At 38.2% G+C, this 24,541-nt stretch overlaps 1 protein-coding gene across 2 annotated transcripts in view; it reads right to left on the bottom strand.

The window, feature by feature from the left end:
* Nucleotides 1–24,541, bottom strand: part of AATF (apoptosis antagonizing transcription factor) — a 106,486-nt gene that overhangs the window by 62,056 nt on the left and 19,889 nt on the right. The window contains exons 5-9 of one of the 2 annotated variants that reach the window (XM_040455121.1): nt 5,804–5,918; nt 4,201–4,399; nt 3,473–3,637; nt 1,666–1,749; nt 1,340–1,411 (exon numbers count right to left, since the gene is read on the bottom strand). In XM_040455121.1, the coding sequence (XP_040311055.1) occupies nt 1,355–1,411; nt 1,666–1,749; nt 3,473–3,637; nt 4,201–4,399; nt 5,804–5,918 (620 nt within the window). In that variant the 3' untranslated portion in view covers nt 1,340–1,354. Of the gene's footprint in view, nt 1–1,339; nt 1,412–1,665; nt 1,750–3,472; nt 3,638–4,200; nt 4,400–5,803; nt 5,919–24,541 lie in introns of those variants that run through there. The other variant, XM_040455119.1, reaches the window with a different exon arrangement.

Raw genomic sequence — 24,541 nt, 5'->3', positions numbered from 1 at the left:
AGGTGTTTCAGCTGCCTTGCTGACCTCTATTAGTTTAAGTTTTAATTTAGATTAACCCCAGCACCCCAATTAACCAGCAAGGGGAAAAGCTAAGATGTGACTAGTCATAACTCTGAAATCAGAATTTATCGAAGGTAAAATTATTAATTGGGATGAAGGGCCAATCAAGTAATGCTATTTCTTTTTAAACAGACCTCTAGGAAAAAAAAAAAAATCAGACCAAGGATTGCCAGTGGAAGCAACTTCTTTCTCCCCAGTAATTTCAGTTTATTTTATTAAGCCTATTTAATTTATGATGCACTTTCCATCGAACAATGTACACTTCAATTAATGAAGACTGGAGCATTTTTGATTGTCTCCCATGATCTCACACAGTTATACAGCATTAATATCCCATATCAGGTAATTCCTTATAGACACTCTAGAACAAAATAGAGTTCCCTACTCTTCTGACAAATGGATATAATAAGAGAAGAAAAGGAAAAAAGAATCAGGACCTCTGACTAGGAACACCTGAGGCCACACCAATCCTCTTTCTTACACCCTCTCATCATTACTTTTAAGACTCACTTATGGCAATAATTTCATTGAACACTCCAGAGTGAACAGAAAGATTATTAGAGAGTCTCTTTCTCTTCTAATGCCAAAGACTCAGAGGTATCCCCTATATAGAATCACCTGTTCTATTGGCCCTGTAGTGTAATTTTCCCAAATTTTTTCCTTCATATTCCCAATACATAATACATCATGGCTAAACCTTCAACAAGCAGTTGAAATTCCTTGGCAAAGTTAATACACTAAAAATTCAGCAGAGAAAAAAAGGGTATCTCAATAAATAATGGCTCAACAAAAGCTGGTGCATCACTGCTGAATAGCCTCCTTGATTCCCAGAGATAGAAAGGGTACATCCTAAAGCAGATTTCATTAAGTATAACTTACCTGGAGACCCAGGATTACAGGAAAATATTTTAGTTCTTTAGAATAGCCCAAACTACATTCAGAGTCACCAGCATCATTAAAAAGAGCAGCATGCCAGCAGACAATAATATCAAGGGAAAGAACTGAGGGACATTTGCAAAGAGGGATCAACAGCTAGGCCATATTTTGACTTCTACCAATTCTTTCTGTCTTCAAAACATTACACTGTAATTATAATCAATGGTAGCAGACAATCTCAATATATATTTAACTGATTTGAAGAGGCACCCCCCCCCCCCAACAAAACACAAGACACTTAATAGGTAGTAGAACCAGAAGTTCAATTCAAGAACTCTGGGATCCCAGCCCTTTAGCTCCATATCCCAATCTAACAGTAATAGTACAAGAAACCAAATAACTAGCAAAAAGTCCTCTATTACATTAATATTCTCAAAAATGTCTGAGAAAGAATGAACCACCTGACTCGAAGAAGCTCAGCTGTTTTACACATAATTTATACTCTGCAGCAACTAACAAAGTAGTTGTAGTTGTTTTCATTTCAAAAGGAAAAATACAAGACAGGAAAGGAAAAACAGATTCAGAACTACACAGTAAGTCAATTCTGAAGACAGTACTTCTAACTCCCTGACTCTATCCTCCTTCCAAAGTAGACCAGAGAATTCTATGAGCTGTTTTAAAATGCTAACACCTGATGTGTAACAAAAGAAAAGAGTATGAAAATTATACCTGGTGGTAAAAGTCATCGTCATCAAAGATTTCTCCATCCAAGTCCTTCAGGTGGGCATTGGCAGGGGCTTGAGGAAGGATCTCCTGAATCAAGGAGAAAAGAGGAAGGAGTGAATCCAAAAAGGTTATTGAAGTAATGTAGCTACTACATATAATGTGTATGACAGTCAAAGCACTTTTCCTTAAGATATAAAGAACTCTTAAATTAAAGAACAAAAACATTCCAATAAAAAAGTAGACAAAAACATTAATAGGCACTTGACAGAAAAAGAACCATAAACGATCAATAATCATATAAAAATGTTTAACCTCATTCTAATTAAATACATGAAAATTAAAATAAGACGACACCATTTTTCACTTCTAAAACTGGCAACAATCAGTGCCAGAAAACCCAGCTGGTGGAAATGGGAACTAATACAACCTTTCTGGAGGGAACCAGTAACACGTGTCAGGATTTAAAATGTGGGGGCGCCTAGGTTAAGCTAAGCGTACAACTTCGGCTCAGGTCATGATCTTGCAGTTTGTGGGTTTGAACCCCACGTTGGGGTCTGTGCTGACAGTGTGGAGCCTGCTTGGGATTCTCTCTCTCTCTCTCTCTCTCTCTCTCTCTCTCTCTCTCTGCCCCTCCCCCACTCATGCTTTCTCTCCCTAAATAAACTTTTAAAAAAACGTGTACTCTCTTTGATTTGCTATTTCCACTTTGAGAAATCTATCCATATGTCCACACAAATACACATACTATAAATGCTCATTAATGTTTCCAATAGCACTGTCTCTAAAGCTGGAGACAACAAAAATATCTACTGTTTAAATAAATTATAGTACACACCCATAAGAGGGAATGTTCAGTAGCCATTAGGAAAAATGAAATTGATCTCTATATAATCGATCTCTAGGAAAATTTAAATTTAAAAATTGTGGGGCGCCTGGGTGGCACAGTCGGTTAAGTGTCCGACTTCAACCAGGTCACGATCTCACGGTCCGTGAGTTCGAGCCCCGCGTCGGGCTCTGGGCGGATGGCTCAGAGCCTGGAGCCTGTTTCCGATTCTGTGTCTCCCTCTCTCTCTGCCCCTCGCCCGTTCATGCTCTGTCTCTCTCTGTCCCAAAAATAAATAAACGTTGAAAAAAAAAATTTAAAAATTGTAAGATTTTACATATAGTTTATAATATTTTATATATTTATAAATACACATATCCATTCCATTTAATTAAAAATATGTAACCATATTTCTATATAGATATATGTGGTATATGTGTATATAGTTATATGAATAGAAAAAGCTTGTTATAACTGTGAACATTGGTTCAATCTAAGAAGCGGAATTTTATTTTTCATTTTAAATTCTTTTGAATTTTGAAAAAATTATTAAGTATATGTTTCTATAAATAAAAGTTTCCTTTAAACAAAAGAATTTGTTCTAATTTTGGATCCTTTTCTGTAGTATCTACATGTCCAATATAAAGCCTAAAGTACACACTCACTTCAATACTGACATTTCCAAAGAAGCAGCTTTAAAACTGAATTATAAAAACTGGATTATGAATGCTTCCATTACCAGACTCCTATCAAACTCAAAAATAAGAGAAGACTACACAGAAGTTAACAATAGCTCCATTTTAAAAGAATTTTGTCCTTCCATATACTCTTACTTTGTCAGCAATCCAGTAAAGTAGTGCTTTTTCCCTTTCTTTCACTAACTTCTTATACCAAGAATGACACCTACAAGCAGGTGATCAGATTTTTCAGCTAATTAGCCTCATAGAAACTACTCACGGTAATCACCCAGCATCACAGAGCTCTTACCGGTTGTCCTGGCAAACTCTCCGGGACAGGCTGCGCTGATGGTTCAGGTTTGCCAAGAACTCGGTAGATGGAGCGCTTGGTCTGTGTCCTTCGAAGTAATCTTTCCTTGTCCATCAGAATATGATCGATCTGAGTCAAGATTGAGCGTTCAAAGGCACCAAAACCCTGCAACATTAACCAGTGTCAGATAATGCAGAAAGTGTGTGCTGAAGGCAGCTACATTGGTTTCTCTATCTTTCTGTGTCAGCAGAGAAACAGACGATCCTCCTCTCAGGAGGGACTTTGTATTACAGACCGAGTTCCTGAATGGCTGTAACTGTTCTCAGGGGAAAAAAAAAAATTAGTCTTAAGCAGGTTGTATTACTTTCCTATACCCAGAGAGTAACTTCTGCATCTTTCATAACTGTTTAAAAATCTACTTCTTTAAGTAGTTTGTGTTCCCAAACATCTGAACACTTATGAGGCCATAATTTCTAGTAAAATATTCTTTCTAATAAAGTTAAAATCCCAGGTCTGAATAGTATAAACCCCAATGGTGGGAGTTCAGTAAATTTTCTACAGTAATGACCGATTACTATTACATCATGACATTATAATGAGCTACATAAATATAAGATGCATGAGCTGTAGTTCCAGTTTCTTAAAACTGCTTCAGGTGGCCACAACCTGTTACACACATGTACTTACATGCGCGCGTGCGCGCATACCCCCCCCCCACACACACACACCTTCCCCAGTTTTCCAGAAGCCAGCTTGGTTTTATCATGCCATTTCTGAAGTGTGCGGTTCCTATAGACTGTGAAGTCGGCAAAACGCTTAGCCATGAAGCTGGGATAGTCCTCCATTTCTAGCTTCCTCTTTGGTGGGGCCTTTCTCTGCTTCTTCTCTTCTACTAGCTCTTCATCTTCACTGGAAATCTCTTCCTCACTAGAAAACCAATAAGAACACTAAGTCCAACGAAAACAAACATTACCCAAATAAAAAGCTAAGCTCACATGATGTCGAGTATTTAGGCCTTCCCTATTCTGTCTACATTTTCAATAACATCATAGATGTGAGGATGGCTTTTTCTGTTTGAAAAGAATGTTCATGAGGTCAATCAAAAACTCATGTAACTTTTCAAATAAATATAAAAACTACTGGCTTAGAAATATTTTTTTAAAAGGTAAGCAAACCGTAAAAATAAATGAGGTTGTAAAAACATTATTAGAAATGCATATGAACCAGGCCTCTACTGTTACAAGATGGGTCTTTAAAAATTAAACACATAATCATACTTTTATGACCTTAATCCCCAAATCAATAAGGGCAATGTGTCTCCCTGTAACGAATTGTTCAGGAAAGCTGAATAATAGTAGTCTAATCACAGGAAGAGAGCCAAATGTGAAGAAAACTCAAAGGGGTAGGCAGCAGAACGGAAAGTGTGTTGCAATAAATGCAACTTCCATGAGAAAGTAATACAACCTCCACCTATCAAGCCAATTGCCCTCAATGGACTACTGACCCCAACACATAGTAGGTGCTCAATAAATGTGAGCTTACTTATTATCCCTGCAACTAACTCAGTGGAAAAGAATAAGCAAAAGATAAGCCCAGGGGAAAAAAAAGCAAGCAGGTACCATACACAGCAAGTTCAAACAATGGGTGGTACAGGGGGGTGTGGGGAAATCCTTCATCAAATGTGACAATTTCAGAAAACAGGTTTACTCTGCTCTTTTCTGAAAAATTTCTACCCTTCAAAATAACTACTTCTTCCCTCACTGAAAAGGAAATGGTTGTGACCAGCAATTCCATGGTATTGGCACAAAGGGCTTCATAAACGTTAATTAAGAATATTGGGGTGCCTGGGTGGCTCAGTTGCCTGAGCGTCCGACTTCAGCTCAGGTTATGATCTCATGGTTTGTGGGTTTGAGCCCGGCGTTGGGCTCTGTGCTCACAGCTCGGAGCCTGGAGCCTGCTTCGGATTCTGTATCTCCCTCGCTCTCTGCCCCTCCCCCACTTGTGCTCTGTCTCTCAAAAATAAATAAACATTAAAAAAAAAAAAAAAGAATATTAACAATGTGCTTTTATCTCCCAATTTAAACAAATCTAAAGAGAAGGCAAGCGTTTTGCAGATGCCCACAAAGGGGAGCAAGTCCAAGTAAATATAAAAATGAAAAACCCTATTCCCAATTTATGTGCTATCCTGGCCACCAGTTAAATATAAGAGGCTCTTTCTGTTTTACTAACAGTAAGTCTGACATCTGCCTGCAGAGGATTTGGCTTTTTCATAAATGATGGGAAACTATTCAGATTAAAATAAGCAACTCCATAGCTCCATTCTTTCCTTACCTTTCTGCTTTGGCCTTTGTCCCATCTACTAGATATCTAGTGTCTGGATACTGGAAAAGTAACTCTTCCTGAAGATCTACCAATGACCTCAACAATGCTTTAAGGGCCTTGTGACCTGGGAAATAGAGCACAGAGAAGGAACAATTTATTATCTACAATTCTCCAAAATAGGCAACGACTATAACTCATGACTCCTGAGCAGTTCTGGCCAGGATGGGGGGCAGGCACAGGGTACCCACAGACTAAGAATTCTCTGAAATACCAAATTCCTGAAAGGAGATAATAACAGTGCCTAACTCACAGGCTTGTTGTGAGGAACAGGCGAGGTAACATACATAAGGTGTGTAGGGAAGGGTCTGCAATAAATTGTGGGTTCTTAAATTTAGTCAGATTGACAAATTCCTTCCCTGTCATCATAACCAGTCATTTTCCCCTATGGTGTTAGTTTCTACAAGCCACCAACCTCCTGGATTATCCCTCTATCAATCAATTCCTTAAGCAATTCCTTCTCTTCCAAACAGCACAACTTTGTCCTGGGATCCCTACCTCCACCACTGTCACCGCCGCCACCACCCTCCTACAGGAGATCTCATTTGCCTATGGTCTGAGGTGCCAAATTATTCACTCAATCTCTCATACATATTCTTTCATTTTTTAATTTCTTTAATGTTTATTTATTTTTGAGAGACAGAGAAACAGAGTGCGAGCAGGGGAGGGTCAAAGAGAGGGAGAGGGAGACACAGAATCTGAAGCAGGCTCCAGGCTCTGAGCTGTCAGCACAGAGCCTGATGCAGGGCTCGAACCCACGAACTGCGAGATCGTGACCTGAGACGAAGTCAGATGCTCAACCGACTGAGCCACCCACCCAGGTGCCCCTCTCTCGCACATGAAAAGTTCTTGTTCACATATGAAAACCCAAGCTAATGACTTACTGTTTGCCGTACTGAATTCTGTATTAAAATTTTTCACATCTAGAACACGTTCTTACCTGGTTCTTCTCGTAGCCGACAGGATGCGTTTGTAATAAAGCTGGTCAGGATTAAGTACACAGTCTATGGCTAAGAACTTTCAGAATAAAAACTGGCCCTCTGAGAACTGAACTCTTACCTTCTTTGTCAGCCTAAGCCTACTAAAGGGGCTAACTAGACACTGATAATCACTATTTATGCATTGATAGCACTCAGACGTCTCTCCTATTATCGAGCTTCCACACTTCCAGCAACTGCAAGAAAATCTTCGCATGGATGCTCCATCAGTCCTCCAAATATACCACATCAGAAACAGAACTTTTCTCTTCCTACCTAATACTTCTCCCTTGTCTGATTTTCTCTTCTGTATAATGTGTTTTCATAGATCACTGACATTTTGGTGCCCTTATTCTATAGATTTAATCCATTGCTAAATCGTGTGATTTTCCATTCTTATTATTACTAATAGCTGTCCATTCATCTCTGGCCATGCTTCTATCACTCCTTCCTCCTTTCCCTTAAATAACTGTAACCTCACAAGCATCCCTACTTTCATTTAGCAATGCCTACATTCATTTTTATTTTACATTCGACAGGGACTTCAGCCCACACAAACTTCAGTTAGCGTTAATCACAGTTTTTAATGTCTTTTCTAGAAAAGGCTACATCTTGAGACGGAGCCCATATTTTCCAAAGTGAAACCACAAACTTATTTCACATTTGCAAAGTAGTTTTTAAAACTCCCAAGACCTAACCTTGAAAATCTTATGTTAAGTAAAATAAGCCAGTTGCAAAAGCACAAGTACTGTGTGATGCCACTTACACGAGGGACCTAGAATAGTCAAATTCATTGAAGAAAACTGAATGCTGGTTGCCAGTGGTACAGGGGAGAGGGGAATAGATAAGAGTTTCTGACTCAGATGAGAAAGTTCCGGAGATGGATGGTAGTAATGCTGGACAACCGTGTGAATGGACTTTGATACTGAACAATACATTTATAAATGGTTAAACTGGGAAATTCATGTCATGTACATTTTACCATAACTAAAAAAGAAAACACTTTCAAGTGATCCCAAGACCAGAGGATAATAAATGATTCTATCATCCCCGTTCATCTCTGTATAGAAAAAAATCATCTATAATCCTTCAATCTTGAGCTTAGTCAAAAAAGAACAAGAAAAACAACGAAATATTATTCAGCCCTTAAAAAGATGGAAATTCTGACACTTTTACAACACATGGATACACCCTGAGAACATTATGCTGAGTGAAATAAACCAGTCATAAAAAGATAAGTACTATATCATTCCACTTCTATGAGGTACCTAGGGTAGTCAAATCCATAGAGACAGAAAGTAGAATGGGGGTTACCGGGGGTTGGGGGAAAGGGGAATGCAGACTTTAATGGGTATACAGTTTGAGGTTTATGAGATGGAAAAAGTTCTGGAGATTGGTGACACAACAATGTGAATGTACTTAACACTACTGAGCACTATTGTACACTCAGAAATGGTCAGGATAAATTGCTGAATCACTATGCTGTACACCTGAAACTAATATAACACTATATGTTAACTATACTAGAATTAAAATTAGAAATAAATTTAAAAATTAAAAAAATGGTCACGATAAATTTTATGTTAGGTAAATTTTAGGATATGTGTTTTTTACAATAAAAAATTTAAAAGAACAAGAAAAGCCAAGTGTCTGTCCCTGACTTCCTTGAGGTATCATGTGTCCATGATCTAAAATATGAAATCAAGAACCATGCAGGGAAGAAGCTGCAAAGCAGAGTCTGTAATGTTTATAGCTGCTTGCCCCCAAGAGCAAGTCATAATTTGACTCTAACATGTAGCATAACCAAGAAGTGTGAAAACATCCAACGAAAAGACTACTACTTTTAAGGGCCACTTTCAAGTAGCTATACAAGCCTTTTTATTTTGTTCAAGTCAGTTTAAAAAAATCCATTGCAGATATATTAGACAGCATATCAATCCAACAAGAAAGCAGAGAGCCAATATCAGTAAATCAAAGTGTGCCTTTCTGTTAATACTCTCTCATATGTTCTCATTTTATACACCCCTTCACCCAGTCAGAAAGTAGCCCTGAAGTATTTAAGCTCCATTCAGGGATAGCACCACAATGCATCAAAGTGTCAAGAGACCTAGAAGAGATGAAATCTGCAATTCTGTGCTTCTAACCACACACACACACACACACACACACACACACACACACACACACACTCACACACACACACACACACACACACACACACACAAAGAGGAAGAGGAAGAGGAAGAGGAAGAGGAAGAGGAAGAAGAAGAGGAAGAGGAAGAGGAAGAAGAAGAAGAAGAAGAAGAAGAAGAAGAAGAAGAAGAAGAAGAAATAAAGAAAAAGAAAAAAATGTTTATCAAAGTAAAGTCACCAGTGGCCAACACATGGACAGCTTCCTGTAAAGGGATATGGAAGAAAAGAAAAGAACCCAATTCTCATTTCTTTGCAATATTAGGGTTACATTTTCTTCTGGTAAGATTTTATGTAAAATCTGAAGAGACAACAGACAATCCTTTGCTGGATGCGACAGGCCTCCTCATAGCCACAGTTGACAAGAGTGAGGAAAGACTTTCCCGGAGATTCAAATCCAACGATAATTCTTCCCAGCCTAAAAAACAAACTAAACCAAACCCTACCCTCTTTTTGTCATTCATATCGGACTAAATTCTATTTGTTCAACCCTATGAAAAATAAAGAGAATGGAACCAGTGGTTTCTAATTCACCTCTAATTTTTCCCTAATTACTGTCAGAGTTAGCAGTTAAAAAAGCAGCAAAGAAGCATATACTTTCTTCTCTCTCCCTTTTGGCACAGGGCCACAAAACAAATGGAGACTGTCAAGGATATATATGTTTATTTTGTCCTACATGGTCCACTTCCAGAGGCCTTTCCCTTAAGAGGAGATTAAGAAGGACATATGCCTCACCATATTATCAAGATACAACCTCAGCGTCTGGGCACTGGCTTTAGGAATGATTTTCTAAGTAGAGAATCAATGGAAAGAGTACTTTACTAAGGGTCGGGAGCCCTGTATGCTAACTGACAACAATTACTAACTAGTCATTTTATACTGAGTGGACCAATTTAATCTCTGAGTCTCAATTTTTTCATCCGTAAAATGTAGATAATCCTTTGCCTGTTTATCTCACAGAATTTAGGTGAAAAATAAGAAACATGTCTTTTACAGGTTAAGGCATTTTATACATTTTTAAATGCTGTGGACATAGAAAATGTATGACTATCAAACAAAAATCATCAGCTTTCACATGGTGAATATCTTTAAGTTCCACTTATGCTGCTCGACAGTGCTAGGATTGAACTGGTATTCAGATTCCTGTATTAAGTGTTCATTTACATGCTACCCATATGCAAGCATTCTATATATAAAATGTCACCAATCTAAAAACCATTTTCACCTAACAGCTTTATTTTTTTCCCTGATTCATCTTGGCTATTCAACATAAACAAAACTGTAGGCAGAGAATAAGTTTGGACACAGGCACACAGTTCATTAATTAGATTATAAACCAGTAACACAACTTCTGGCAAGGGGATTGGAGAGGGAATGGTGACAGTGAATTTATAACTAAAATAAAGCTTACTTTATCAGTTTTTAAATATCTATACAGTTATTTTTAAAATAAACATGAAAACATACAATTATTTATGTACAAGTATACATAACTCCCACATTCCTATTACCCCAGATAAATACTATGAACTAGGATGTATAGATTACAAGAGCATTTTTTTCTCCTTCAAAAGTAACTCTAGAACCAGAGCTAAACTATAGGTCAAAATGACACACGATATATTGGTCTGAGAACAATACTTTTCATTCAAATCCACACAAGCCTGCCACTTGCACTAGTCATCCCCGGCAATTAATCCCCCAAGAAAGACGTTTGATTAAATCTTTTCAAGCAAATCCTTTGCTTTGCTTTTGTTAGTTCACTTCTTGTCAACATCTATTAAAATATGCCTTTAATTCTCCCACAATCTTAAAAAACACCGATTCCACTGTCTTCAACTTTAATCAACTGTATGGCCGGCATTTTTCATTTCATAATAATGTGCTGCTTGGAATTCAAGAGGCAGGCTCGGCATCAATCATCTGGTAAGAATTTTTCCACTGCAATAAATATGCAAATGAGGAGAGCCAGTCAGTCGTATTTCAGGCCCGACTTGCTAGTGTTTTAAAAAAGACACAAATTTATTAATTGCCGGTGGCCAGAGGAATCCTATTACTTTGGGCATTGATTACAAAGCTGTGTGAGTGATTATTGTGCAACTCGCGGGCTACCCAGGCATGAGGAAAAATTATTAAAGCAAGGCAGAGATTATCAACTCAGAATAACAATAAGCCTTAACATTTAGGCCCTAACTTCTTCAACAAAGAATTACGTGAAGGCTCCACTGTATCATAATTCCGAACTCTGTCAGTATTACTGTTTGGGCTTGTTCTATATTCCCCAAGCAGAATGGCGTCACCAGGGAGAAAGAGTACTGCAGGTTACAAATTCCTGCACACCAACCATATGGATGAGTTGCTATCATCTCCAATGTGTGTGCAACTAGAATTCTGATATATCCATGTATCCTGCACACGTGCAGGCGTGTGCATATATGTACTCCCAGATTTGGGTAAGTAGATGTGTCATCATGAGGACTATGGTTTTTACTGGAATAGTATAAGGAGTTCTGTCTCTGCTGGTTGGTTGGTTCTGTGGACCAAAAGTACAATTTTTTTTTTTAATGGTCCAAAATACCCACCAGGATAACTTTTCAAAGCAGAGCATGGGGACTTATATTCTAAAAGCATGATGGCTAAGCCAAAGGCAGCCCTGAGTTTTCATACCTCAGGGGGCACCATAGCGGAAGGCGTGCAGTCTATGGAGGAGTCTATGGAGGAAACGGTTTGATAGGCTAATTCTGAATGCAAAGTGTTTTTGTGAGAAACATTCAACCCAAGACATATTAAATCAAGTAAGAAAGAGGACTCAGTGGACAAAACTTATTTTTTTCTCTTAAGAGAATGATGTGGGGAATTGGGGGAGTAAGTGGAAGTTGAAATAAGGGAGAGAGGAAGAGACGTATGATAAAATATGTTGGGTGAGTCCCCTCATGGAGAGAAGCAAAAAGCAAAAAACAAAACAAAACAAAAAAATCCTTAACATTTTACATTACTGCCACACTAAGTAACATGATAGATAGTGTGCATTTGAGTTCTGTGGAGGGACATCCCACTCAAGCTGTAATTTCTGACCAGGCATGAATTTATAAGGAAGGGAAAAGAACTGCAGAATTTCTTAGGTTTCCCTGAATACTCTCTCAAATACCTTGATGAAGTGTGTCAATAAATCCTTAAAAAGCCCTATAGGACACAGCAATCTAACTGATCAATGTACTTCCAGAAATCCACTACAGTTACCTTCCACTCAACAGGCCCCAGACAACCTCCACTGCTCCACCGTGCTTTCCTAAAAAGGGAAATTTATTTTTCCCCGTTAAATTAAAGAATAAATGCTGAAAATACAAGGTACTTAAAACCCAAGCTTATATACAAATAATTGTTTACACTGTCTAACGAGAGTTACCAAGGGAGAGAAGGGATACTTTCATTTTTGTTGGGTACATTTTTGAACTGTTCAAATATTTTATAAGCATATATTACTCTTATAATTTAAAATATTATTGAAATTTAAAGTAAACTGAAGAAAACTTATTCAAAATAAAATTAGAATCACAATCCACATAACCCTGTCTCTTTCATATAAAATAGTCTGATCCTTTCTAATTAAAAAGCCTTTAAACAACCAGCCTCTTAGGCAGTGAAACTACTCCTCACATAAATGTCCAAATTCTCTCTATAGGATGAGTCTGAAAACAGGGATTCCCAGGCTGAATGGATCACTCCTGTCTCAGTCTCAGTCACACTACGGCTACAGCACATGTCATATCGTACAGAGTCTGACTTTGCCACATCGTAAGCTACTTGAGAGCACGGACCTCGTCCTGTCACTCTGGCATCCAACACATAAGAAGTGTATGTGTTGGGCCATAAGAAGTATTCAACAAATATGTTTGCTCCAGAGAAATGATGCCAAAGTTACATGGCAGAACTTCCAATTACACTATCATTTCCAAATCTAAGTGCTGACAAGCCAACAAAATGTGAACTACATATTTGCTAGCGTCAACAAGCATGTTTCCTCAACAAACTGACTTTTGTTAACAAAAGCAACAGTAATCAAACTGAACTTTTTTCCTGTAACTAGAAGATGTACAGGCTACTACCAAGAGTCTCAAGACCATCATATCAGATTTAAGAATTTAACAAATGTTACAATGCATTCACATGAAGACATAGTAATCACCACTTGGATGGTTAAAATGAGGCTCAGAAAATAAAAGATTGCTTTTATTTGTGTTTCTTTTAATACTAGGAAGACTAAGCATTATTCATTTGCCAACCTGAAATGGAAACTTTGAGAGGTTGCCTTCATGTAAAAACACTTAAATATTTATGCCTTAAACATGGTTTATCCAGGGGCACCTGGGTGGCTCAGTCAGTTACGTGTCCAACTTCGGCTCAGGTCATGAACTCGTGATTGGTGGGTTCAAGCCCCGTGTCAGACTCAGAACCTGGAGCCTGCTTCGGATTCTGTGTCTTCCTCTCTCTCTCCCTGCCCTTCCCCTGCTTGTGCTCTCTCTCTCAAAAGTAAATAAATAAACTTTAAAAAAAAAAAAAAGGGGGCGCCTGGGTGGCTCAGTCGGTTGGGCGGCCGACTTCGGCTCAGGTCACGATCTCACAGTCCGTGAATTCAAGCCCGCGTCAGGCTCTATGCTGACAAGCTTGGAGCCTGGAGCCTGCTTCAGATTCTGTGTCTCCCTCTCTCACTGGCCCTCCCCTGTTTGCGCTCTGTCTTTCAAAAATGAATAAATGTTAAAAAAATTTTTTAATAAAAAAATTAAAAAAAAAAAAAAAGGTTTATCTCCACACCCTACTATGAGCTCCTTGAGGCAAGGATTGTAAACAAATCACCTTGGTATAACTGGTGTTGGCAAATGGCAGGCTGCAAGTTGCTGAATGAATAACTGAATAAAAATGGCATCCTAATAATTTTCTTGGCATGCGTTTATATGTGCATTTCAAGCCTTCAAAAAGTAACCGTAAGTATAATATTGGTATTCACTTACATAACCCTTTTAAGAAGAAAGAAACAAATACCTGGCCATAATGCTACAGCCTAAGAAAAGATGGTACTATCACTGTTAACAGTTAACAACACAGAACCCATAAAGTGGCAGGCACTAGCCTAGGCACTTTCCTACCTAGTTATTACATATCTCGCTTCAACCCTCACAATAACCCTTTGAGGTGGGTACTATCAAACTGCCATCACACTGATGAAGAAGATGAAATACTACTACAAGCTTTAGAAAGAACTACATATTTTTCATTTTCTAGATCAATGTATCCTTAAATGGTTATGTGTCAAAAACTATCTGGAAAACAAAGTATAATGCAATTTTCAATTATAAGATGATAAAACTGCCCTCCCCATTACCACTACATGATAAAAATGAAACACAAACCAAAATACTAGCGAGGCTCTGTTAAAATGTTATGTCCAAATTTGGTTTCTGCATTAGAAAAAACAAAGTGGGCAAAAGAAGGCCAAATCATATGGACAGAAGGCAAGTCCAATAAGGCAAAGTAAAGGGATATTTGCTTAATCTGAAAAAGATAATGTTAAAAAATGATTAATAGTGTCCAAAATTCAAGTGGCTAAACATTTCAGAAATCAGAAAAGATGCTTGGCCTCACTTAAATTAAAAACACACACACATCCAAACACACACACACACCCCATGACTTAAAACAACATGATATTTTCTGATACTACTTGAGGCTGGCAAGAATGGGAGGAAAAGGGCTCTCTCCATATACAACTGATAAGAGTTTAATTAGCACGACATATCCAGAAAGCAACCTGGCAAAATGTATCAAAGGTTTACACACGTATACCACCTGACCCTACTATTCCATTTCTAGAAATTAATCTTAATGAAGTAATCAGATAAGAAAGCAAAGAGGCAAGTTCAAAAACACTATTTTTAGCATTGTTTATAACAGATAAAAACCTGCAAACATCTTAAGTGTCCATTTATAGGGGACTGGTTAAATTAATTTAGTTTAGCCAGATAACTTTCTATGTAGCTGTTGAAAAGGATAATTATAAATGGAACTTGTTCTGAATAAACTAAGTTATAAAATACTTTTGAGAATAACTGAAATAATCTGAATGTGGAGAGGGCATATCATTAGGATTATTAGGAAGTATTAATTTGGTTAGGTGAGATGACAATGTAAGAAACATTCTCATTTTTTAAGAGCCATTTATAGAAGTATTTAGAGGCAATACTTCCAGTTGTGTCTCCCTCTCTCTGGCCCTCCCCCACTCATACTGTCTCTCTCTCTCTCAAAATTAAATAAACATTTAAAAAAAAAAGAAGTATTTAAAGGCAAACTGGCATGATGACTGTAATTAATTTTAAAATACTTCAGGAAAAAGAAAACAAAGATAGCCAAGCTTTTTTTTTTTTTAAAGGAAGAAAAGGTAGATTTATATTCATTAACATGGAAAGATGTAAAGTGTGATGTCATTTATGGTTTAAAAACAGTTTAGGGGCACCTGGGTGGCTAGTTGGTTGAGTGTCCGACTTCGGTTCAGGGCATGATCTCACGGTTTGTAGGTTCGAGCCCCATGTTGGGCTCTGTGCTGACAGCTCAGAGCCTGGAGCCTGCTTAGGATTCTGTGTCTCCCTCTCTCTCTGCCCCTCTGCCTCTCGCACTGTCTGTCTGTCTCTCTCTCAAAAATAAACATAAAAAAAAAAATTTTTTTTTAAGTTTAAATGGACATAAAATGTCTGGAAGGATATACACCAAATTGCTAAAACTGGTTATCTCTGAAGAGTACTATTGACAGTCGGGAAAAAAGAAGACTTTCAGAGTCCATGTTACATATTTCAGTACTGTTGGGGAGGAGGGGGAACAATACTGTTTGAAAAAAAAGTATTTTGGGGCGCCTGGGTGGCTCAGTTGGTTAAGCGGCCGACTTCGGCTCAGGTCATGATCTCACGGTCCGTGAGTTCAAGCCCCGCGTCGGGCTCTGTGCTGACAGCTCAGAGCCTGGAGCCTCTTTCAGATTCTGTGTCTCTTTCTCTCTGACCCTCCCCCGTTCATGCTCTGTCTCTCTCTGTCTCAAAAATAAATAAACGTTAAAAAAAAAAAAGAAAAAAAGGTATTTTTACTACACATTTTACTTTTATGACTACTAATGTAATGAAGATTAAATATATATATTCAATAATACAAAGAGGTCTTCTGAGGTAAAGTAATTCTTCCTGTCCACAGAAAATCAAATAAGGAGAAACAGATTAAAACAAAGGCCAGGGAAATTAGAGGTAGTCATAAGTTTGATTGATAAGGGGATCAGCTATCCCTAGTACTAGTTTAAAATTTCCCCTGTATAATTCACAAAAGAAATGCCAAGGACCAATAAATGTAAGGGAAAAAATGTTTACCCTCATGAAACACTGGGAAGTGTAAATTTTTAAAAATGTGAACTAAAGGGGCACCTTGGTGGCTCAGTTGGTTGAGTGACTGACTTTGGCTCAGGTCATGATCTCGCAATTTGTGAGTTCAAGCCCCATGTCAGGCTCTGTGCTGACAGCTTGGAGCCTGGAGCCTGGAGCCTGCTTCAGATTCTGTGGCTCCCTCTCCTCTTTGTGCTCTCTCTCAAAACTAAATAAATGTTAAAAAAAAAAAAAAAAAAAAGGTGAACTGAAATAAGCAGAAACCATTTTCTATTTATCAAAGTGACAAAGATGAAACAAAACAATAAAATCCAGTGTTGACAAGGATATAGGAAACTGACATTCATATAAAGAAGGTAAGAATGTTAAAGTGATACCACCTTTCTGGGGGGTGACCCAGCAATATAGATCAAAAGCCTTAAAATTTCACATATCCTTAGAACACCTACTAATTCCACATCTAAAAATTTATTTCATGCAACAAACTGATCATGGATGTAAGTAAAGATTTAGTAACAATGATGTTTATTACATTATTTATAAAAATGAAAAACTGGAAACAATCCAAATGTCCAACAATAAAGAACTGGTTAAACTATCCAGATGATGCAAAGTCTATGCTGCCATTAAAAATAATGCTGTAGGGGCGCCTGGGTGGCACAGTCGGTTAAGCGTCCGACTTCAGCCAGGTCACGATCTCGCGGTCCGTGAGTTCGAGCCCCGCGTCAGGCTCCGGGCTGATGGCTCGGAGCCTGGAGCCTGTTTCCGATTCTGTGTCTCCCTCTCTCTCTGCCCCTCCCCTGTTCATGCTCTGTCTCTCTCTGTCCCAAAAATAAATTAAAAAAAAATAATAATAATGCTGTAGAATATTTAATGACACAGAAAAATATTAATAATCTTTGCTAAGTAGAAAAAACCAGGATATAGAAATGGCACACTGGCATGATGACTGTAATTAATTTTAAAATTATTTTAAAATTATTATCTATATTGCAAAACAGAATATAGAATATGGCTCCACTTTAGTTCTAACTACATACTCACAATGGGGGGAAAACTGGAAAAGATACATACCATACAACAAAGGGCTGAAAGTATGCTGGGATTAGGGAAGATTATTTACTTACTTTTGCTTTGGTCATTTACTGAATTTTATATAAGGAATGTATATCATAGTTATAAGGAAAACCCTAGTGATCTATTTCTCTATCATTAAAAAAAAAAAAAAAAAGGCTTACCACCTACAGGAGAGGGACTAGATGAGCTGACCCCCAGGACCCTTCTGGCTCTCCTACTGAAAGGCAGTGTGTGGGAAAGATCTGAGAAAAACTGAAGGATATAATTACTACTCACTCTAAAACTTCTGTTTTACAACAAATTCATCTCCATATTGCTCCTGCCTCAATGATCCTTCAAGCTCTGGCATTTATTCCACTTCTTTAGTCCCTCATACTTAAAAAACAACAACAACAACAGACAAGAGAGTTAAACTGCATGCGCTGTGACTGAGTGGTGTGGCCAAAGAGCAGAAGTTGTGAAGCAGAGGAGACCCTGGATTCCACACTGCCTCTGCCTCCAACTAACTGGGTGACCTTAAGCAAGTTACTTAACCCTCTCCAAGATTTCACTTCTTCCATGTGTAACACAGTCATTAGCACCTGTTTCACAGGCTGCTGTGGGGACTAAAGGAGACATTTGTGAAGAACTTAATACAGTGCCTGAACAATAGTGCAAAAGTACTAAATGGGAGCTGTTTTTATTATTTCTAAGTATAAAGGCATTGTACTGCACAACAATACCAAGATAGAAGTAAACTGATCATCCTGGTTCTCAAATTGTTGTATTTGATTTCTTTTCACTCATGTTCTTATACCTTATGAACCTTACTGAGGACACCAGAAGTGCTTTCTAATTAGAACTTGAGTTACAACGTTTGTCTCTGCCCTTGCCCCCAACCCTCACCACGTAACATTTATGTACCATCTTTATTTTTTTTAATGTTTATTTACTTATTTTGAGAGAAAGAGGAAACACGTGAGTGGGGAAGGGGCAAAGAGAGAGAGAATCCCAACCAGGCTCCCTGCTGTCAACCAGAGCCCAATCAGGGGCTTGATCCCATGAAATGTGCGATCATGACCGAGCTGAAATCAAGAGTCAGAAACTCAACGACTGAGCCACCCAGGCGCCCCTAGGTACCATCTTTAGAATGTAAGACTCTTTAAGACTGTCTAAACAGCTTGTCTACCTATATAAATCTTCCTTGTATGGGGCACCTAGCTGGCTCAGTTGGTGGAGCATGCAACTCTTGATCTTGGGGTTGTGAGTTTGAGCCCCACATTGAGCATAAAAATTACTTAAAAAAATAAAAAAAATTTATATATTGCTTGTATGAAATAGTATAAATAGCTAGTAAGAACTCTTTTCAAAATAGTAGCATTCTGGATATTATCCAGAGGCTAATTTATCCAACTGCCTCAAGAAAAAACAGAATGTGGTAGATCTGAAATTAAACACCAAGCAAAACAATCAATACTATATGAAAGCTAATTAAAAATTACCAAAGAACTCAAGTTAAAGTTAAGTGCAGTTCAGGTATAGGAAACTTTCAAAGCAAATCATACGGACAAACTTACCTGGGGTAAAGTTAGAGGTAATTCTTAAGTAACCTTACAGCCTATGTATTTTTTTTTTTCCTCAGACTGGTCTCCCCAATCCCTCTCCTCATCAAACTTCCGCTAAAACTCAACGGAAAAAAATATATACATAGAAGAAAATATATACATATTAAAATGTCTGGAATAATAAACCTCATTGTTTTTTCTGAGAAGGATTTGGGAAAGTGGGAGAACTTTCACTTTTTCCTTTACATACCTATATATATATATACACACACAGTGAATATTACATATTTACAGTGAATATTACTGTGAATATTACATATACACACACTTAAAAAAATATATGTAAAGATTTTACACACACACACACACACACACACACACGCACACCTATAGTAACAGAAGAACATAAGGACAAATTTAAGTCCCCCAAAATCCCTAGCAAGTTTCATAAATATCAGAGAAAAAAATGTCTGTACTCCTGAAAATGCTTTGCAGCTTCTCATAGTATTTTTAAAACTAGACTAACTACTATTAGGAAAATGCATTACGAATAGACAAGCATTAGCCATGGCTGAGACCAGAAAGGAGGAACCTGCTGAACCAGTGATCTGATTCCATGCTTCCAGCTGCTTTTTATACTCTCCTTCACAACAAGATGGAGATCACCTTTGCCCGGACTAGGCTTCCAAAAGAAATGGTTATAACAGAACCCAAACACTATGGAAAGTGATTTCATGAAAAAGCAACTAAAAAGAGGAATATTGTGAAACAGCTTAGTTGACATAAGCACAGGGGTATGTTTGTCTAAATCTCTGGGGTCATGTGGGTTATGAAAGGTAACCTCATTTATCAATATAACTACTATTACGCAGCGGGAAAAAAAAAGTCTGCAAAATCTGAGTAAACAATTACAACTCCACGCTATTATGGCCTCCTACATTCAGCCAAGTGCAACAACCAACAAAAACCAAACACATAAATTCTCTATGTCTTCCAGGGGGATTTTTCCCTTTTAAACAAAGGATTTACTTTCCACTCTTCCACTGTGGCCCTCTCATTTGGATCACTTGTTCCTATTTTGGTCCAATGTATCCCTCAGGAGTTTCAATGAGTTGTGAATTAATTGTTATTCACAAGCAAAAAGAAAAAAAGAAGAAGAAAGAAAGAGAAAAAGCAGGATTAACTGCAATTGCCACTACAACTGCGAAGCGTGCATCTTACACTTTCACCATGTAAATAATGCACAGATCCTGCGGGAACATGCCAAACACCAGGATCCTTAATTAATGGAGCTCTTTAATGTGCAAATCAGGAACAAATTGCAAGTTCTGACTTGCATTGATTATGAAAACATTAATTGAATGAGCAAGACCCTAAAAAAAAAGGCAGAATCCTAAGTCTTCGAAGAGACCAAAAGAATACAAAGCTCTGGAAACCAAACAAGTCTGACCGATGTTGAAAATGCAAACCTACAACTGAGTGCTGCTCACTAGCACACAATGAATTTAAAAACAGGAAACAGAAAACCAACCAACAGTTTGATCAGAAGGCAATCACTATAAAAGCATCTAGTCCACCAATGTCTTGCGTTAAGCAGAAAAATGAATGCTTATTCCAGAAGCTCGACACTGTTTTAAGAGAAAAAAAAAATCACTTTATATATACACACACTTATATGTATATAGGTATAACAAAACAATGCTGTCTCTTTAAAAAGAAATTCATCCTATATAAATTATAGCCATAAACTTTTCCTGCAGTGCAGCCTAATTAATTCTTGTTCTATACACAAAGGGAAATGCTGGGTGACAAATGGGTGTGAAGCCAGAAAGCTGCCAGGTCTGCAAAACATTTTCTACTTCAATTTATAAGCAATTTTGCAGTAAATCATCAACCAGAACCTGGAATCTTAGGAATCTCTGAGTGTCCAAACCACATTATATCACTTATCAAAGAGAGAAGGAAAAAGAGTTTAAGGACATCTCATTTTTCAGTTCTAACCCACATCAAAATCTAGAAGCTCTGTGTAATCTATTATTCTCTTCTGGGTAAGGTTTTAGTAGCAAAGATATATTTTTCAAGCAAGAATGACACTATAGGGTGATGTAGCCCATTCTCCCATCCCTAGGAGTACTGTATCACATATCCATTACCATAAGAAATATTCCCAGACTTATCTGGGAATAAGCACACAACCATTTCCCCCCACTCCCTCAATCCAAGCAAAATGCTCACAATCAAGCCAAGCTAAAGGGTTCAGTGGTGAGCCACTGTGGAAAATCAGGTGGGAAACACTCCAAGGAAATGAGTCTACTGAAGAGGAAAATAGAAACTTACAGGAACAAAGAAAGCAGGGCTGCCCCTTTGTAGTCAGACCCTTCATCCGCCCCTAACCTCTGCCAGACCCTGATGTGTTCTCCATCCTTACAGTTTTACCTTTTCCAGAATGGCATATAAATGGAATTGTAAAGTATTGAGACTGGCATCTTTCACCTTACCATAAGACTTTTGAGATTCACCCACATTTTTGCGTTTATCAATAGTTGGTTCCTTTTTATTGTTGAGTAATGTAACACAATTTATTTATTTGCCTACTGAAGGATATCTGGGCTGTTTCCAGTTTTTGGTGATTATGAATAAAGCTGCTATAAACATGCACATACGAGTCTTTGTGTGCAGGCAAGCTTTCATTTCCCTATGGTATATATCTAAGCAGGACTGCTGGACATCTGGTAAAAAATGTTTAACTTTAAAAACAAAACCACTCAACTCTTATCCAAAGTTCCTGGACTATTTTGCATTCCCACCAACAATATGTGAAAGTTCGAGTTGCCCTCCATCTGTGTTGTCACTTGGTGTGGTCAGGGGTTTGTTTTGAGTCATTCTAAGAGGCATCTAAGAGGCAGGGGCATCTCATCGCAGTTTCACCTTGCATTTCCCTCAACACTAATGATTATGTTAAATATTTTTTCATGCACCTCTCTGCCATCATATGCTTTCCTCAGTTAAGTTTCTGTTCAAATCTTCTGGCGGCCCCCCCCGCGGTGGTTAATAGGTATTTTTTTATTGTTCAGTTTTGGGAGTTCTTCATATATTCTGGATGGAAGTCCTTTGTCAGATGTTTCTATTTTGCAAATATTTTCTCCAAGTCCGTAACCTGTCTTTTCATTCCATTAACACATCTTTCACAGAGCAAGACATTTTAATTTTGAGCCCATCAATTTGTTCTTTTATGGACTACACTTTTGATGCCATTATCTAAAAACACTTTGCCTCACCCAAGGTCATCAAGATTTTTCTCCCACATTTCCTTTGAAACATTTTACAGTTTGGTTTTACTTTTAAGTTACTGATCTATTTTGTGTTGATTTTTGTATAAAGTATGAGCTACAGGTTGAAGTTCATTCTTTGGCAAATAAATGTACTATTGTTGTAATACCTTTTGTTGAAAAGACTATCCTTTCTTCACTGAACTGACTTTGCAACTTTGTACAAAGTCAATTGTCCATATTTGTGTGAATCTATTTCTCAACTCTATTCTATTCCACTAATCAAAAGGAATAAATCCACAAAAAGAAAGGACAAAGTATGAGAGAGAAGACAACTTAAGCTAAGAGATTCCTTAGCTTAGCTTAGAGAAGATTCCTTAAGCTAAAAAATCAGTAGAACTATTACAGAGTTATTAGAATGTCTAAATTTTAAAAGACTGACCAGGGGCGCCTGGGTGGCGCAGTCAGTTAAGCGTCCGACTTCAGCCGGGTCACGATCTCGCGGTCCGTGAGTTCGAGCCCTGCGTCGGGCTCTGGGCTGATGGCTCAGAGCCTGGAGCCTGTTTCCGGTTCTGTGTCTCCCTGTCTCTCTGCCCCTCCCCCGTTCATGCTCTGTCTCTCTCTGTCCCAAAAATAAATAAACGTTGAAAAAAAAAATTAAAAAAAAAAATAAATAAAAGACTGACCATACCAATTGTTTATGAGGATGTGGAGCAACTGGAACACTTATACTCTGCTGGGGGGCTGTAAAGTGGTACAACCACTTTGGAAAACAGCTTAGCAGTTTCTTTAAAAGTTAAACATATACTGGGGCACCTGGCTGGCTCTGTTGGTAGAGCATGCAACTCTGAATCTTGATACTGTGAGCAAGCCCCACACTGGGTATAGAGATTACTTAAATAATAAAAAGAATTTTTAAAAAGTTAGGGGCGCCTGGGTGGCTCAGTCAGTTAAGCATCCAACTTTGGCTGAGGTCATGATCTCAAGTTAGTGAGTTGAAGCCCCACATCGCGTTCTCAGCTGTCAGCGCAGAGCCCGCTTTCACATTCTCGGTCTCCTTCTCTCTCTGCCCCTCCCCTGCACTCTCTCTCTCTCTCAAAAATAAACATTAAAAAAAAAAAGTTAAACATACACTAACCATTGACTCAGCCATTCCATTTTTAGTTATCCAGGAGAAATGAAAGTACATGTACATATTAAAACATATACACAAATGTTCACAGCAAGTTTATCTGTAATAGCAAATAGCAATAACTGGAAATAAAACAAAATGTGTATATCCTTAATGAAACACTGTTCAGCAACAGGCAATAAACCATTGACATATGCAAAAATATATGATGAATCTCAAAATAATTACACTGAGTGAAAAGACCGACAAAAGACCAAAAAAAAAAGTACAACCATATAATTCCATTTATATAAAATTCTAGAAGACACAAACAGTGACAGAAAACAGAATAGTGGTTGCTTAGGGACAGCGAGGCAGGAAAGAAAGACTGTAAAGAAGCTGAGGAGGGGCGCCTGGGTGGCGCAGTCGGTTAAGCGTCCGACTTCAGCCAGGTCACGATCTCGCGGTCCGTGAGTTCGAGCCCCGCATCGGGCTCTGGGCTGATGGCTCAGAGCCTGGAGCCTGTTTCCGATTCTGTGTCTCCCTCTCTCTCTGCCCCTCCCCCGTTCATGCTCTGTCTCTCTCTGTCCCAAAAATAAATAAACGTTGAAAAAAAAAAAAAAAAGAAGCTGAGGAAACTTCTGGGGATGAGGAATATGTTCATTATCTTCATTGTGGTGATGGTTTCATGGGTGTATACATATGTCAAATTGTACAAATGCTGACAGGTTAAGTAAGCTGAGGACTGAGAACTGACCATTTCATTTAGCAACATGGGGGTCATCTGTGACCCTGGTGAGCAGTTTGGGTAGAATGGCTTGACTGGAATAGGTTCATGAGAGAATAGGAAAAAGGGATCTGAGATCATGAATACAGACAATTCTTTCTCGGGATGTGGCTTTAGAGGGGAGCAGAGAAACGGGACCCATAGTTTATCATATGCCAATTATACCTCAAGAAACCAGGCCTGTCTGTTTTTAAGTTTTTCTTTTTTTAAATTTATTTATTTTGAGGGGGAGAGAGGGAGAGAGAATCCCAAGCAGGCCCCGTGCTGTCAGTGCAGAGTCCAATGTGAGGCTCAACCTCACGAACCGTGAGATCGTGACCCAA

This window comes from Herpailurus yagouaroundi, unplaced genomic scaffold (genome assembly GCF_014898765.1).
Source record: "Herpailurus yagouaroundi ecotype Mexico unplaced genomic scaffold, PumYag 215, whole genome shotgun sequence".
Taxonomy (NCBI): domain Eukaryota; kingdom Metazoa; phylum Chordata; class Mammalia; order Carnivora; family Felidae; genus Herpailurus; species Herpailurus yagouaroundi.
This window is presented reverse-complemented; position numbering and strand designations above follow the sequence as displayed.